At 40.1% G+C, this 14969-nt stretch overlaps 1 protein-coding gene across 1 annotated transcript in view; it reads right to left on the reverse strand.

The window, feature by feature from the left end:
• Positions 1–260: 260 nt before the first annotated feature.
• DCUN1D3 (defective in cullin neddylation 1 domain containing 3) overlaps positions 261–14969 on the reverse strand; it is a 33568-nt gene continuing 18859 nt past the window's right edge. The window contains exons 3-4 of the mRNA XM_020965271.2: positions 7951–8483; positions 261–5631 (exon numbers count right to left, since the gene is read on the reverse strand). Coding sequence (XP_020820930.1) covers positions 5136–5631; positions 7951–8381 — 927 coding nt within the window. The 5' untranslated portion in view covers positions 8382–8483 and the 3' untranslated portion in view covers positions 261–5135. The remainder of the gene's footprint in view (positions 5632–7950; positions 8484–14969) is intronic.

Below are 14969 nucleotides of genomic sequence, written 5' to 3' on the forward strand. Positions count from 1 at the left end.
TTGATAAAAATCCTTTTACCTGAGTTTTGGTTTCCTCTGTAAAATGAGAGAGGAGTAGGCAACCTCTAAGGTCCTTTCCCACTCTAAATCTATGACCTTTGGGAAGATCAACACACTGAAAGCCACAGATCCTTGAAGTTAGAAGGACTGAACAGCTGCTAGCCATTCCCCTTCTTCCCCCACAGGCTCCTTTTTTTTTTTTTGGTAAGCCCAGAATTCAAAACACAACTTTACTGATTGTTCTGCATCAATGGCAATGATCAAGTAAACAAATTTATTAAATTCAACAGCAGGTAACCTTCAAATAAAATACATTTAAGGGGAAAAATAGTGTAGACACCAAAGACAAAATGTGTAACAAGGTAACAAACATTAAAAAGGGGCCATTTGAAGAGTGCAACAATGCAGAAAACACAAAAGGTAGCTTTTCAACAGTTTATACAACCTTGAAGTAAAGGATACATTTATCAAAAACCCATTAAAAATACATAAAGGTGGAGGATTACAACATTAGTGATAAACTAATTAACCCAACAGATTAAGGCAAGTTGTTTGCAGGACTAATCTGTCCAAGCCCTGTTGCCTATTGCTTCAAATTTCCCTTTGAAACAAAACTGTGCCCATTAGTGCAACAGGTTAAGAAGTGAGTGACCATATAGACCCAAGGGATTTGTGTGGCAGGGCAGAGATGGGTAAGATGGCAATGGCTTTGGGAAGGAATTTCTCAAAAAGATAAAAATGTATTTATCAGGAATGAACTGTAGCAACTGCTAGGTAGAATCCTTTGGAAATTTCCAAGATTTGTGGGGATTTTTCTTTTCTGATGAGTTTTATCTTTTCTTCAGTAGGAGAGGAATGAGGGGGCAAGAATATCATCTATGGAATGTAGAGTGGGCTTCAGAGGAACAAAGGCAGGCCTGTAAAAAGACCATGATAGTCCAGCATCTGGATCAGAAACAGGACCCAAGGGTTACCTCAATTCTGTTCACACCTTTCTGCAAACAACTGATGCTCCAGCATCAGGTTTTGTTCCAAACACACTCAAAGCAAAAGCTGCAATTCCTCAAAGAAAGGCAGCCCTGGAGGTCAGGCCAACTTGAGAACCACTGACTGAATGCTCCAAATACAGCATGACAAGTAAGATACATTGTGAGAAAGCTTCTATAGAGTCCACAAACAAGATGGATAAAAATGAGCTTTGTTGGGATTAGATGGATTCAGATGAACATATTTCAGCAGTCTAGTCTCATCATCCTTCTCAGTCAAGATAGGGGAAGGCCTATGTCAGTTACTGAGAGTCTAATTCAAAACAATACTGCCAGTTATAAAAGAAACAGGACAAACAGCAAAGCAAATAATGGATCAAAAATCAGCTCCCAGCCTTTATCTTACATTTGGGTCTACCTTTGTGCTGTCCTCTACTCCTCTACCCACCAATGAGGCCATGGATCTATGCACCCAACTTTTAAATATGGCAAATCAGTAGTGACACTGCTCTTCTCCATGATACAGGATCTGTCCTGTTTTCAAGCAAGGAGCTTTCAGGGTTGGTCACCACTCCCGGTAGATGTTTTTGCCGTTAACTAAAATGCACTATAAATTTTTCAACTTCAGAGTCAGCTGTTTTTCCAGGAAAACTGGATATACAACATAAGGCTGTGAAAACAAATCAACCAGACCTCACTCCTACCAGCACCTTGTACCCAGGGACAAATTTTGGCACCACCACCTGGGAGGTGAGCAACATTTCAGAGATAGCCTAATACTGCACAGTCATACCCTTCCTTTTTAAAGGCGGTTAGAGTGTCCCTCTCCTAACTAAGCATAACACTGAAAATACCGCACATCTCAATGAGATTTTTCTGGGTCAAAGTATGTTGCACATTTGTATTTCCACTTAATTCCAATTTGTTTCTAACACAAGCATTTCACCTTCCAATCACTAATGGTTAAAAAAAATTCCTTTATCAGAATTAGTAGGTGTGGATGTCTGGTCTCAAGTTACATAAGTGGGCACAACTATCATGAGAAGGTGGGAAAGCCAGGCTGCTTGGCCTAAAATAAGTAGTATTTTATTACCCAGGTGGCAATGTATTCCGATTGTGTCCCACTTCTTAGGGACAAAAGATAAAGAATAATCAATGCCAAAGCTTCCTCTCATACTAGTGTCCTAGTAAACTAAGGAAGCACTAGCTCATAGATAGAAGCAATTTGCCAAAAGCAAGTTTCCCATTAATTTATTGTAATTACCCACACTCAAAAGTTCCTAAGAGTTTCCAAAATACCATGGTCTTACATCAACTTCTGGCTGTTGCTGTTAAAGTAAAAGGTATCTCAGTGTTTGCAGCATCCCAAAGCTGTGCATATACTCACTCTCTGTATTTTTTCCTTACTCCACAGAAACAAGTCAGCCATTATACAAGCTCATTTTCCTGTTAAGAGTTAATAGTAATGAACGTTTCATTTCCAAGAAGCAAGAACAAACCCACACCTCCGAGAAGGGATGTTAACATCAAAGCCTATGTTTAAGTTGATTCATGACCACAATCAATCCAGAGCTAATACAGACGCATCTTAACTCCTTGCTGTACAATAGGGACACAAAATGGGGAGGTAGGAACACCATGTACTTGACTTTACACTCCATTTTCTGGCTCATTTGCAATCTGAACTGCTTTTGTGTTACATTTTTATAACGAATGGTTCATTAAAAATATTTTTTTAATGGCTCCTCTGAAAATTTTTTAAAATTTAAAATAAACAAAAACCAAACCCATAATACAGTACATCTATACGGAATGCCGTCTTTTTAGGCTAGGAAAGGAATCCAACCCCTCTAAGGTCTAGAGGACTTTTATGGCTTCCCTCCCTCTCTCTTTTCAACTGGATGTGATGAGCTCTGCTCCCCTAGAAGCAACCGTGTCTGCCTGCCCAAACAATGCCTGAGATTTTGCTTCAAGAATTAGGGACTGTAAAACAAGTTGAAATGAGAAGAGCCCTCTGGTCTTCCCTCTAGTATTTTCAGGCAAATAAGCACTTTTTCAGTTTTAAAACTGCAATTAAACCTACCAACCTGCTGGGGCAACCGAAGGCCTTCAGTGAAGCTGGCCTCAGCTAAGCCACCACAAGGCTCAGCTGTGGCTTATCCAGGGAAATCAGCCAAATTCCCTTCAGTCTTACTGTAGTCCTCCAATATCACCTATTTACTTTGTGGTAGTTTTATAATGTAGATTTTTTTTTCCTCTCTTTTTTTTTTAAAGGAAAACTTGTCAAGTTCAGGGCTTTAAAAAGTTTCAATACAAAATCAGTTTAAGTTCAATAGAAAAACATTCACTGCAGAAACTCCACAAAACATCATTCCTGCAAAGATGTAAGTTCAAGCTCTCTAATAAAGGGGGCAGGAGCTAGAAATGAACAGACCATGCCCGAGCCAAAGGATGTGCAGCACATGGGCAGAAAATGGGCTTAAATATTAAGAAATAAATTTTACTATAAAAGGGCATAAAAAAGTTTTCACTTGACAGATTCTCTTTTGAATAAGTTCAAAAGCACAGGAAGCAGATTTGTATACTGTTGTTAAGTCCCCAGTGCCATCCTCTTTTCCTTACCAAACTAATTTATTAAAACCAAAATATAAGAGATGATCCCTCCACTGGGATTAGGTTTGGACAAGAAACCAGTTCCTCATGGTCCAGTTTGGGAGATCAGTCACCCCAAGGTTTATCCAAGTATATCATAAAGATCAACCAGTACTATGTTCTGGGCAAGGAAAAAGCTACAAGAATCCATCCCCTCTTTTATGAAAATGGTCCAGATTCTGATTCCAGAATTCAAAGGCTCCATCCATAGCCTTTGAAAAGCCTCCTTCATTCCACACTCCCACCTTCCCCCACCACACTGCACCCTAAAGGCTGCTTCCCTTTTACAAACCAGTTTAAACAGGCAATGAACCTAAGAAATTTCAGAGGAGAGGGAGGGAAATTTATGTAAACCTAAACAGTCATCACGTCACCCCAAATGAGCCCAACATTAAAAAAAAGATAATAAATAACTCACTGGGTCAGGTGACAACATTGCTGCAGCAAGAAGGGAGAGGGCATAAAAGTTTAACCATTAAACACACTTTCAAACATTTGTTTGGCAGCACTGAGGCCAACCCAGGCTTCCTGCACTTGCCAGACAAGTAAGCTGATGATACTTGAGAGATCAAAATGAAATTCAAGCAGAGCTCCATACCACAGTTTTCCTTCAAGTTAGTTGGCCAGTGGCACAGAGTTTGCCAACTATGGGGAACAGAACCTTTGGCTCCGAGTCAAATAAAAAAAAAGTATTTCCACTTAGAACATGAAAATACAGCAACTTCATCAAAGACAGAAAACTATCAAAGAGGTCTACTTCCAGCAAAACTGAGGTAGCACTGCTTTCTCTGCATTTTAAGTGGTTTTCAGTACAATGTATTAGAAACCGCTCACTTGAATGACAGGCACAGCATGTCGATGAATAAACTATAATGCAATGGGTGAAGGAAGGAATGAACAGGGAGAAAAAATTAGGGTTTCTAATGAATTAGCTTAAAATAGGATTTCATCAGACTTCAAATTGTTTTCCTTTGTTTTTAGAACTTCAAATTGTCTGGGAATTAACGCAAAGTGGTCAACAGTTAACACTGCTATTCAACTCTGTGTAAATGTTGTAAAATAATTATTACAACCTAAATTCAACCATGTAAACAGCACTACACACAGTACAGACCTGCCCTGAAAATGTAGTATGCAAAACTGAGATCTGGCACTGTATCATTTTGTAATGTTAATTCAACCTAACCCTCCCCACCCCCCAAAAAATCTAAATTGTGCAAGAAATGGCAGACTCACTCTATCTGAAGGCTTTAAAAAAAATTACACAACATGTAGCCAGGGTCAAATATTTCAGGACCAAAAAAAAAATGTTTAAAAAGAATAACCAAAAATGAAGAAAGTGCCTAAAACATGATACAGCATTTTAGAGCCCTTTCAAATACAAGGCAGAGAAAGGTGTAAAGTAGAAAATATCCGGATCCTCAGTAATTTCCAGAAAGTTCCATGTTCTCCACTGGCTGAAGGACAACATACAGCAGGCGGCTCTGTCACAGCTGCTCACACATACTGGTAAGTCTGCTCCTCCTGACCCAGGCTCTCTGTGTCTGAAGTTGTCAGACATTTTGATCCCTCTCCCTTTTTCCTTCGCTCCATCTCCCATTCCACAAAGGTATCAAAGAGACTAGGCCAGGCCTCATCTTCACTGTAGTTACTGAGGTCGGGTCCGATCACCTGAGTAAAGTTTAGGAACATGTTCCATGTGTCCCGGGAGATTCCCTTGACTCCCGAGGGATTTTCTGTTAAGAAGTGTAACCACTGGTCCAATACAGGGGGGTTGTTTTGGGTAAAGACGAGCTTCCAAAGGGCAATGGCTATTTCCCGATGCAGTGACCTCTGCCCTTCTTCAGAGTCCAGGCCAAACTGAAATGTAAAGCGGTAGAGATCTTTGAACTTATCCTCTTGTTTGGCTTCATTTAAGAGACTGGGGAACCGAGCACAAATCCCATCAATGCTGTCTGCGCTTATGGCTTTGCAGCCCTCAAAAAACTCCTTTCTATAAAGAGAAGTAGAAAAAAAGCATCATCAAAACACATTCAGATTTTCCATTACAGAATCAATTCAAGACATAGTTCAATTTAATTCAATAAGTATTTATTAAGGATGGGAATACAAAACCCAAACGAAACAGTCCCTGCCCTCCATATTAGGCAGAAACAATGTATACAGAGATAATAAGCAAATACAAATTATACACAAAACAAATATAAAGTAATGGGGAAGGGGGTAAGAAAAATTAACACTGGAGGCATCAAGAAAACTAAATCTGAATTACAGGTTTCTGCAAAGCAGAAGTGAGAAAGAAATGCATTCCCAAAGTGGAGGTCAGTCTGACAAAGATGGGAGATAGAATACTGTGTATGAGGAATATCAAATGAGTCAGTTTGTTTGGAATATAATGTGCTTGAGAGGGAGTAACATGAAATCTGCCTGGAAAGGCAGGTTGGAGCCAGATAGGGAAGGGCTTTAAATGGCAAACAGAAGCATTTTTACTTCAACTTAGAGACAATAAATTGCTGAAGATTCTTCTGTAGGGGAATGACACGGTCACACCCAAGTTTTTAAGATCAATTTAGCACCCGTGTGGAGGATGGATTGCAGAGGACAAAGTGAAGGTAGGAAGATAAATTAGGAGGTATTGCATAATTCAGGCAAGAAGTCATTAAGGGCTGTGATCTTGAAAGGATGCCTTTTCTGAATCACCAGTGCACAATGCCTGATAAATAGTAGGTATATCATAGATGCTCACTGACTGGCTAATTTAAGTCAGTGGCTGTGTGAATGGAGAGAAAAAGATGTATATGAGAGATTTTGTAAAGGTAGGTTTTGTCAACTGACTAGATATGGAGATTGAGGGAGAGTGAAGAGCAAAGTTTCAAACCTGGGTGACACGACAGTGGCATTCTTGATAGAAATAGGGAAGTTAAAATATAGTGAAACGTCTAGAGATCAGGAGAAGATAAAGGCTACTTATGTAGGCTCAGGAGTCGTCTGACTAGACATGCTAACTATCCACAGGTACTGATGAGGTCACCAAAAAGAATACAGAGTGAGAAAAGAGCCTAGGATAGAAGCCTGGGGCACACTGAAGCACATGGGAGAGGACATGGATGATGTTCTGGCTAAAGAAACTAGGAAGAAAAGTCAGATAGGTTTCCATCACAAGGAGATAGTCAGAAGAGCCACATGGCCCAGATCTTGTTTGCTGGGTGCTTGCTCCCTGGCAATCCAAAGACCAACTAATTCAGGGCCTCTGATGTGAAAAGGAATGATTCTGTATTTTCATTTAATCCCTTGAAGGGTAGGTATGGAATCAGTACTGTTAGTGAAGTCCTTCAGTACACTTTAGTACAGGGAAGTACACTCTCTGAACAGTCCCATATCCCATGGGAATATCATTAACAGGACAGCATGGCAAGAACTACTATGGATGTCCTGGGGATAGAGAGTGTCATTCTGCAGTTACCACCACCAGTGAAAGCTCTCAGGAGAAATAATCTCCAGGAACTACAAATAAACTGCTCATTCTTAGATCACAGACCTAAGAGCTGAAAGAGACCTTAGTCTGGGGACCTTGCCATTAGTTTGAGGGAAGTAGGAATGGACAGAAAGAAAGGGAATGAGGGAGGTTTATTAAGGACCTATTATGTGCCAGGCACTGTACTAAGAACTTTATAATTATCATCTCATTTAATCCTCATAATAAGCCTGAGAGACAGGTGCAATTATTACTCTCATTTTACAGTTAAGAGACTTGCCATGGGACACATAGCTAATAAGTGTCTGAGGCCAGATTTGAATTCCAGTCCTCGTGTCTCCAGGCCCAGCACTCTATCCACTGCACCATCTAGCTGCACAGATGATATAGTTATTTCCACTAACTGCTCAAAACACTAAATAAAAATTGTGTCAATTGGGAAAAATACCAGCACAGAACTGAGCACCATTTCATCTTTGCAGACCTGTGAGAAATTAGACTCTGTTGGCTTAATCTTTGAGAATCTCTATCTGAGGCACTTATGAATGATCAAACTTCCAAGGGTAAGATGCATGTATTTGCACTGGAGAGAACAGCATGAGTTCATTAATCTTCACACCTAAGTGTCTTATCAATTTTAGGAAATCACTGAGACAAAACGGTAAAATGACTTACCCATAACCCTATGGCCAGGAAGTAAAGAACCAAACTTGAATCTAGATCTCCCTCCCCCACCCCATTCCAGTTCTTCCTTCTGCCTCTCTACAGCAGCTCCCCTTAGTCCCTCTTCTCACCCTCCCCACCCCATAACCCAAACATAAAATACTTCTAACTAACCTTGTGAACTTGCACATGGTAGCAGCCTGGAATTTCCAAGCCAAGACCAGTACTTTAAATTCTGTGGGATCAACACACAGATCATTACAGAAGCGTTCCATGCCTTCCTCCAAAATTGCCTCTTCCCGCTCATCCTTATAACGCCTAAATAGTTCCTCCATCCTCTGCAGGGATGACTCCTCAGTGTTGGACTCAGGATCCCTCCTGGCATCTCCAGATGATGTTGGAAACTGACAAGACTCTGAGGCTGCCTCTGCCTTCTTGGTCCCATTGACAAGGATGTCACCACCAGGTTTCCCACAAGTTGGTGTGTGGTCATCTCGGTGGCTCCCACTGCGCTTACTGTGGGATTTGCCACTGGGATCCCGATCTCCATTTTTACTGCCTAACGTAGATGACGGATTCTTGCATTTGGTGACACACTGGCCCATGGTGCAGGTGGCCCAGCCTTTATAGCGGCCCCCTTCTGATTGGACAGCCTCTCTGATGCTGGCCAGCTTGCCTCAACATTCCATCGACAGGAAACAAACCACCTGGAAACAATTTGAAGAGTCAGTTGTCTCTATGTATGGGAAAAACAGCACAAAATCTGAAAGATGTGTAGTATTCTAAGGACCACTCTACATGGAATCTCAATTGGCATTGTTCTTCCTTGACAAGCTAACAAGCAACTAAATGAGATACTGACTGTTTATACCAATCACAACATCTATTTGCAGGCCAGCTTTGCTGCTTTACCTTGTAAATGTAGTTCTTCTCTCAGTGGCTAGAGTATACCAGAAGAACTAATAAAGGAAATTCCTAAAATTCTTACTGTAACATAGGTTACAAAGAGGTTGATTCATGTGTAGAATTCATCAAGGAAATCTATTCCAAGCTAGAAATACTCCAGAGGAAATAACTAATGTGCCTGCAAAGTAACAAAAAGTCCAAAAGATTTCAACTATAAGGATTATCTTACAGGTTCTCTTTAAATATTCTGTATTTCTTTCTTTTGGGAAGGGGTAGGAAGTAGGAAGAAAAAGGAAATGTCCACAGTGATACAGAATATGGCTATTTATAAATTCAGACAGGTGAGATCATTATGTTCATTGAAGTCCCTGCCAGGCACTTCAGGCATATCTGCTTTTTTTTTTAAAGGGGTACTAGCTAATCCATGTGTATCTCTAACTGGCAAGACATGTGAGAGAGGGGCAATTTCTCTATGCTCCTAGACTACTCTGTCAGGAATGGGTACCAGTAATTGATACACCTCACTTCAGGAAAGGTACCAAACTCTGTGCTAAATGCAGCCACTCAAAACATCACTTTCAGAATGCCATGTCTAGAACTTGCTCTTTTAAACTGGCCAGGGAACAAACAGGTACCTGATGAAAAAGGAGGAAGCCCATTTAATTAGAGCTAAATTAGCTCAATCTTCCTCCGGGGTCAAAATGACTGCATCATTCATAAGAAAAAGCTCAAGGAGGATTCTAGTTGCCCTCAACTTCGACATGATTCAAAAAAGGAAAACCTACTTTCTGTATAAGATCACAACTTCATTATTTCCTGAAAAGACAGCCTCCTCAAGAAGTGCCTGGATAAACATAGCTTTATTTGTATTCCTTATGGATAGCGTTCTTAAGTACAAAATAAGTTTAAAATAAAGACTAGAATAACTCCTTTTCCAAGTTAATCTCATCTAGGCATCTCCTCTATCCTCCTGCTGTGACATTATAAGATCAGAAATATGGCCACACATGTCTTCTACCAGATGATTGAAAGGGTTCTATCTTCCTTGGGTTTCTGAAGTCAGAGTAAAAAAATTAAGTCATTTTTCGGTGTAGAAAGCCTTGTTTTTGTGGGGTGGGGGCATGTGAAGAAGTAGTTATGTACAGCACATAAACACTATTAGATTGGAAACTGAGTAGTTTTGAAATCTGAGGTTGTTTAGTGGGAGCATATATCACACATGGGAAGCAACTGGTAGATCTGCCTTGTCAACTCAAAACACAAGAGATTAGACCATGTGTAGGGTCTGGTTGCCAGATTTGTGTTTCCAAAGACTGGAGTACTGCTGAAAGAAACAAAAGGAGTAAACTTACACAAATCCCACATGCTCACAAACTGACAACTCCAATTTCCAAGCCCTCTGACTCACCAGCATACACTGCTCTCTTCCTGCTGCTGCAGCTAAGCTTGTAGCACCCAAGAAAGGGTCTCCTGCCTTTATTTAACACACCCTAGGACCCAATTTTCCCATCAGGGTCAGAAATCTTATTTACTTCCTCAAAATCCTGTGATCAGACAAAGAATGTGGATTTCAGGTGGGGACTGAGCAAACTGGGCTCCAAAAATCCCCTAATTTTAACTGACCCAAAGGGCCTTGTTTTTGTAAAAGCACCTTAGCTACCCACTGCAGTGGAACCACCAGAAACCTGGAAACCTTTCAGTTTGTCCAAAAAGATGGGGGGGTGGGGGGTGGGAGGGAGGATCAATATAGTTATATGCTAGTCAATTTGCTTATTTCAGAAAAAGCACCCCAATGACCCAATACTCCCATCAGAGTAGAACTGCTTCCACAGGGGCAGACTCAGAAGGTCTCCCAGAGGCATTGCACCCAAAAAATCATCACCTTGGCAGCCAACCTGTGGAAGAGCGTCTCCCATCTAGCTGGTTCTCAGCCTTCAATTCTCACCAGCTGTTCTACTTTGGGACTTCTCTAACTTTTTTACCATGCCCCAAGCTGCTTATTATTGGGAAAAACTCTCTGGCATCCCATGCCTCATCATGCAGTCTCTAATGTTGGAGGGTAGAGCTTACTCAGAACACCTCTTCATTTCTCCTGTGGCTGCCCTATTTGGAACTTCTCCACCTTCATTTCCTTTCAGCTTCCGTGTGTTATCTTCCCCAATTAGATCATAAGCTCAATGAGGAAAGGGACTGGCTTTCTTTTTTTTTAATCTGTACCCCCAGCTTAAACAGTGCCTGGAACATAGTAGACACTTAATAAATGTTTACTGATTGACTGACTGATTGACCAGGCCTGAACTGGAAGCATTTCCAAGTTCTGCCTTTTCTTTTAAATGAAAAGTAACATAATCCAGAAAGATTTCACTAAACTACATTAGTATAAATAAAGATACCTTTATTCTAGCCCAGGTTCCATTCACTAGAAGCATGATATTGGGCAAATCACTTTACCTTTGTAAGTCTCAATTTCCTCACCTGTAAAATGGGAATAATACTTTCCTGTCTACTATACAGGATTGTTGGCAAAAATCAAAGGAGATAATGTCAAAATGCTTTACATACTATAAAGTAATGTATAATTGTAACATAAATTTGCAGCACTTGTTATTTAAGTGTCCCCAGGTCATTAAATCTACAAGTACCATTTGTATTGTCTGAAATTGGACACTATAATCATGAAGGTAGCTTAGTCATTTAATTACATAAAAAGATTCCATGAGGTCGGGTTTTTTGCACCTCTACCCCATTATCAGGTGACCATCCCCTCCCCAACACAAAAGAAAAAAAAAAACAGAAGACGAATGGGGACAGGGAAAGAGCCAGACAGGGATAAAGAGGGAGGGAAGAAGAAAGAGTTAAGATGAGAAAGGGAAAGAAAGTACAATAGACACACTGCTTTCTGTAACAGAAAGCCATGGTAGCTAAGCAAGACTACCTATGACTAAGTGAGATAGTCTCCATTCTTATTTAATGTCCTCCAAGAAAATATCACAAAGGTTCTTCTGATGCATCAAAAAAAAAAAATATATATATATACATATATACGTATATATATATACATATATACATATATACATATATACATATATATATATACATATATACGTATATATATACATATATACATATATATATACATATATACATATATACATACATATATATATATATATATATATATATATATACATACATACATACATACACCTATCTATGAGTAACAGCCTGAATTATCCAACCCAAAGTATAGCAGCTAAATAAAGGAGACTGGACAGTCCAATAAGGACCAGGCCTATTCCACAAAGCATATTTTTCAAAAAGGGATACAACAGGTCACTTAGAAGGGAACCTTGCTCAGCAAAGGGCAGGTAGGTGGCACAATGAATAGAGTTCAGGGCCTGAAGTCAGAAAGACTCATCTTCCTGAGTCCAAATTGGCCTCAGACACTTACTACCTGTGTGATCTTGAGGAGGTCACTGCACCCTGTTTGCCTCAGTTTCATCATCTACAAAATAAGCTGGAGAAGGAAATGGTAAACCACTACAGCATTTCTGCCAAGAAAACCCTAAGTGGGGTCACGAAGAGTCAGACACAACTGAAAACAACTCAACAAAAACAAAACTACTTAGTAAGTGCCTAACAAAGAATGAAATTATTATTACTTCTAATCTAGTACTCTATCCCACAAATAACAAGTTCAGGAGGTAGGAAACTTTTCCATACTTGCAAATCCACTATCTCTAGATTTCTCTTCTTTTACAACATTTCTCCATTCAAATACCCTCTTGCTCTCTCCTCCCACAGTTATCATCTTCCCAACACACAGACCCTGAGTACTTATTAGGCACCAAGGCCACTTTAATAAATACCACCTTCTAATCCCACAGTATATCTTACTTATATGTCTATAACTACATATCTCTCTATATATTTACATCTATTATCTATATATACCTATATAGATACCTATTGCTATCTATAGCTATCTATCAGCAAATAGAGATAGATGCATAACTAGCAGACAGTCCCATTTTATAAATAAACTTAGACATAAAGAGATTACATAAATTCCCTGAGGTCACAGAGCTAAATCGTAGAAGCTACATCTCCTGACTTTTAATCCAGTGCTTTTTTCAGAGCAGCAAACTCAAATTCCCCCAATACTATGTAGAAAAAGGCCTAGCAATCCCTTCTCATTCTATTAAGCCTCTGCACCAAGCTCACATCCCTTTTCCCTTCAGCTTCTGAGCCCAAGCTGCACCAATCAGCTGGATCATTATGTGGCTTTCTAAAAGGGGAAGAAAAAAAAAACGGTATATTCAGCATACTTTGGAGCCAGTGGCATATTCTAACAAGAAAAGTGGAGGAGCAGACAGGGATAAGTCGAAAGAAAAAACTTATAAACAATTTCTATTACAGGGTATTGTTTAATTACATATTTGAAAACATAGTCTGGTATAATAGAGCCAGCCTCAGAGCCAGAAAGTGTATGTATTCAATTGTTTTCAGTCATGTCTTTGTGATGCTATTTGGGGTTTTCCTGACAAAGATACTGGAGTGGTTTGCTTGAGCTAACAAGGTAAAGTGACTTGCCCAGGGTCACACAACTAGTAAGTATCTGAGGCCACATTAGAACTCAGGAAGATGAGTCTTCCTGACTCCAGGCCCAGCATTCTATCCACTGCACCACCTAACTGCTCTAGAAGCTCTGGGCTTAAGTTTCATCTCTGAGACATTCTGGCTGTGAGAACCTGGGAAAGGCACTTAAATTTATCAAATGTTCTAGACGATTCTAAAATTACAAGGTTGCAGAGAAGGTGGTGACCTGCACTAAGCAGAAGATGGCTCACCGAGGAGTTCCCTAATCTAAGAAATTCACAGGTCCAGTCTCCATCACCCTTACTTGAAGGACTAGAGACTCCTGGTGACATACAGGTGAAGGTTAAACTACTTTCTCTCCTACAACTTCTACTTCAACCCAATTCTTCTTCCCCCTCTTTTCTCTCATATCTCCTACCCACTGTCCTACCCTCAGTGGTGACACCTCCTGCGGAAACGGCTGGCAAGCTTTTTGAAGCTAAGATAGAAGGGTAGCCTGGCTGTCACTGAACTCTAGTGTCCAGAGCTTTCTGAAAGACCTCTCTCATTTCTTCAAACAATTATGCCATGCCCCAATCAGCATATGGCATTCGGTTTTCCAACACGGTGGGGGGGAGGGGTTTGAGGATGGCATCTGAAGTCACAACCTTCTGGAGGTTCACAATTTATGTTCCTTAAAGAGCAGCTGGTATCTCATAAACCTCTCTCTTGACCAAACCTATCAGAGTGTGGTAAAAGTTTTTTAAGAAGAGAAAAAAGCTGCCCCAATCAAATCTAAATTGCAGCTGATAGCACAGAAACCTTACTTTCTCAATCATGTTTGATCTCTGCAGGGACAGCAAAAGAGAAGCACATGGGCTTGCCTCTGCAGTTAGACAGATCAGGGTGCTAGTTTTGTGGAATGCTGTTCTAGCTGCTGATTGGTAGTATGTCTCCCAAGAAATAACTTTCTCAGACAAGGAACTAAGAAACTGGAGAATCCAATATGCCAGCAAGGCACATAAGAACTATTTCCTATCTATTATTTTGTTAAAAAGAGGCAAAGATGTGAGTAGTTGTTTTGCTTGACTATACATGCATATGTTACAAGGGCTTCAGTTTTCATTTTTTTTTTCCAATGGGGGTGGCAGGGAGGTGAGAAAAATAAAACGAATGCTTGTTAATTGGAAAAAAAAAACTTTTAAAGACAACCACAAATCCACTCCCTTGAACCCCACAATTCTCTTATAGCTCTAGCTCCCATTATAAAATGTACTCACCACTAATCAATTAAATGTTAAGTAACAAGAAAACCATTGACGGATACACATTGATGTCAATATTCTTTTGCCTATTGTCCTTTCAGCCTTCATCTAAATAATCCACAACTCTACTTAAATGCACGAGTATCACTGTAGGGTTTTGTGCACATATTTTTAGAGAGATGCCAGACACCAAAAGGCCAAAGAACATTAATGCATGAATTCCTTAAACAGCTTTTCTCCAGCTGCCAGACAGGAACATTATATTAGCAGAGGCTGGCTTCCAAAGGGAGGGCATCTATTCCCTCTGGGAAAACTGATAAAGGCACAAGAACACACATCTCCAGCTAAAACCCCTATACCAGCTATCAGACAACTACCTCAAGTTGCTCCAATCACTCTGGATTCTGGAAATCAGAGGCATCAAACTCTAAAACATACTTCCCT

The sequence above is a fragment of the Phascolarctos cinereus genome, unplaced genomic scaffold (assembly GCF_003287225.1).
Source record: "Phascolarctos cinereus isolate Bilbo 61053 unplaced genomic scaffold, phaCin_HiC Scaffold_4;HRSCAF=312, whole genome shotgun sequence".
Taxonomy (NCBI): Eukaryota; Metazoa; Chordata; class Mammalia; order Diprotodontia; family Phascolarctidae; genus Phascolarctos; species Phascolarctos cinereus.